Source organism: Sarcophilus harrisii, chromosome 2 (genome assembly GCF_902635505.1).
Source record: "Sarcophilus harrisii chromosome 2, mSarHar1.11, whole genome shotgun sequence".
NCBI lineage: Eukaryota > Metazoa > Chordata > Mammalia > Dasyuromorphia > Dasyuridae > Sarcophilus > Sarcophilus harrisii.
In genome coordinates, this window is record NC_045427.1 from 493,711,156 (window position 1) to 493,713,584 (window position 2,429).

At 37.9% G+C, this 2,429-nt stretch overlaps 1 protein-coding gene across 1 annotated transcript; it reads left to right on the forward strand.

Moving 5' to 3' along the window:
- Nucleotides 1-348: 348 nt before the first annotated feature.
- LOC100931353 (olfactory receptor 6J1-like) lies at nucleotides 349-1,495 on the forward strand. The gene has a single exon (XM_023499442.2). It carries the CDS (start codon nucleotides 355-357, stop codon nucleotides 1,333-1,335), a length of 981 nt encoding a protein of 326 aa, XP_023355210.2. The 5' UTR covers nucleotides 349-354; the 3' UTR covers nucleotides 1,336-1,495.
- Nucleotides 1,496-2,429: the final 934 nt, after the last annotated feature.

Below are 2,429 nucleotides of genomic sequence, written 5' to 3' on the forward strand. Positions count from 1 at the left end.
TATAAAGATGTCTGAGAACAGAAAAGGGTTAAAAAAAAGATTTGATATCTGTTTTTAATGCGTTGTGTTTTGGGGAATTTGGAGAGATTTGGAGGGGAGGGGGAATTTGGCCCAATCACACACCCTAGCCATATCCCTAGCTTAAACTAGGGAAAGCTCAAATCCTAGGTCTTAACACTCCCATAGTTATGCTGCTCAGGGTAACCCTCTCTTCCCATAGATTTAATTTCCTATTACAAGTTGCTTAGTTGTTACTAAGCAACAACTTATAGAGTTTATCAATTCAGTTCTATCTTACAGATTTCTTTCCTACTGTTCCCCCATGGGGAGAGATCCGGGACAATTTCACTAACCATGAAGAATCAAACTACCACAGTGACTGAATTCATTCTGCTTGGTTTTCCCATCAGCAGAGAGGTGGAGTTATTATTCTTTGTATTCCTTTTACCCACATACATGATAACACTCCTGGGGAATATCTTCATCATCTACATCATTGTATCCCATTCATGCTTCTATACGCCCATGTATTTCTTCCTCTGTAATCTCTCCATCTTAGACATTCTCTTCACCTCAGTCATTTCCCCAGGAGTACTGGACAACTTGGCCACTGGGGATAAGACCATCTCCTTTGCTGGGTGTATCACCCAGTGCTATTTCTACTTCTTCCTGGGGACAGTGGAGTTTCTTCTGCTAACATCCATGTCCTATGACCGGTACGCTGTCATCTGTAACCCACTGAGATATAGCACCATCATGAGTCCTTCTGTATGCATTGGGCTGGTTCTTTTCTCATGGGTGGATGGTTTCTTGTCTGTTCTTTATCCCACCATACTCACGTCCAAGCTACCCTTCTGTGGCTCCAATATCATTAGCCACTTTTTCTGTGACAGTGGGCCTCTATTGGCTCTGGCCTGTACAGACACAGCATTTATTGAGCTGATGGATTTCCTATCTTCCTTAGTCATCCTTTGCGCCATAATCCTTACTGGGTATTCCTATGCTTGCACCATTATGACCATCTTAGGCATCCCATCAGCCAGTGGGAAAAATAAAGCCTTTAACACCTGTGCTTCTCACCTGAACATTATTGTGATAGCTGGTGGAATTACAGCCTTTATCTATGTGACTCCCTCCCAGAAAGAAACTCTGGAAATCCACAAAATACCTTCAATGTTGAGTAGTGTGGTGGTCCCTTTTCTCAACCCCTTCATCTATACCCTGCGCAATGATACTGTACAAGGAATCCTCAAAGAGGTGTGGGTGGGATTCAGAGAAGTTTTAGTGAGAAGAGGGAGAGAACTGTTGAGCAGAGTGTCCAAAAAAGATCATTGACAAAAGGACTTGGTTCTTCTTTCCACTCACACGAGGATCATTTTATAATCTTATGTAAAGCACCTAAATTTAGAAACAAGAGATGGACATGATCTACTTGGGCAAGAGAATGTTGTAAGTCTGGACCAGTGAAGATGCAAACTTTAATCCCACACGGATAGTTTTTTTTTTTTTTTTTTTTTTTTTTTTTTTTTTTTTTTTTTTATGGAGGTGTTAAACAGGGCAACTCAGCATATAATTACACTCCCAAGTCCTTCCTCTAAACCTGTAGCTCAAATTGTCTCACATTCATAGAATTTTTCTCTTCCTATCCAATGTATGATAGGAGCAATATCTTCCTCCACCATCACCCGATCCCATTCAGATTAGGTCAATTGAAACATTCCTTGAGAACTGATTAGCTCAAGGGACTAAAGGCTCAGACTACTAACTTTCTAATTGTCTCTAGACAAGGTAACCACAAGGAATAAAAGGTTCTCAGATGCTTGGCTTATTTATAGATTGCAATGAGAACTTCACTTAGTGGAATCAACTCAAGGAATCAAAAAGTGGAATCAATAAAAGAACTCAAGTTCTCAGTGGTTATGTTTATTGAAGATTTTATAATTAAGTGGTCAAAGGATATAAAAGTCAGTTTTCAATATAAGAAATGCAAGTTATCAACAGCCATATGAGAAAATGTTTCAATTCATTAATAGGAACAATGAAAATTAATTTTTAAAAGATATCAATATATTGGATTACTTGTCATCTAGGGGAGGGGAGGGGAGAAGGGAGGGAAATTGGAACACAAGGTTTTGCAAGGGTTAATATTGGAAAAATTATTCATGTATATGTTTTGAAAATAAAAGGTTTTAATAAAAAGGATATCAATAAAAAATTTTAAGAATAAATGCAAAGTAAAACAACTTTGAGGCTTCACCTAAGAATATTATCTACAACTTGGAAAAGATGAAAATTGTAAATGCTGAAAAGAGCATACAAAGATAAGCACACTTATGCACTGTTGGTAGAGAGATATGAATCAGCCTAATTGTTCTAGGAAGCAATTTGGAACTATGATAGAAAAATCATTAAATTATACAAAATCTTTG

Coding starts and splice junctions, on each gene's coding strand:
- LOC100931353 (XM_023499442.2), top strand. CDS start 355: ATGAAGAATCAAACTACCACAGTGACTGAATTCATTCTGCTTGGTTTT.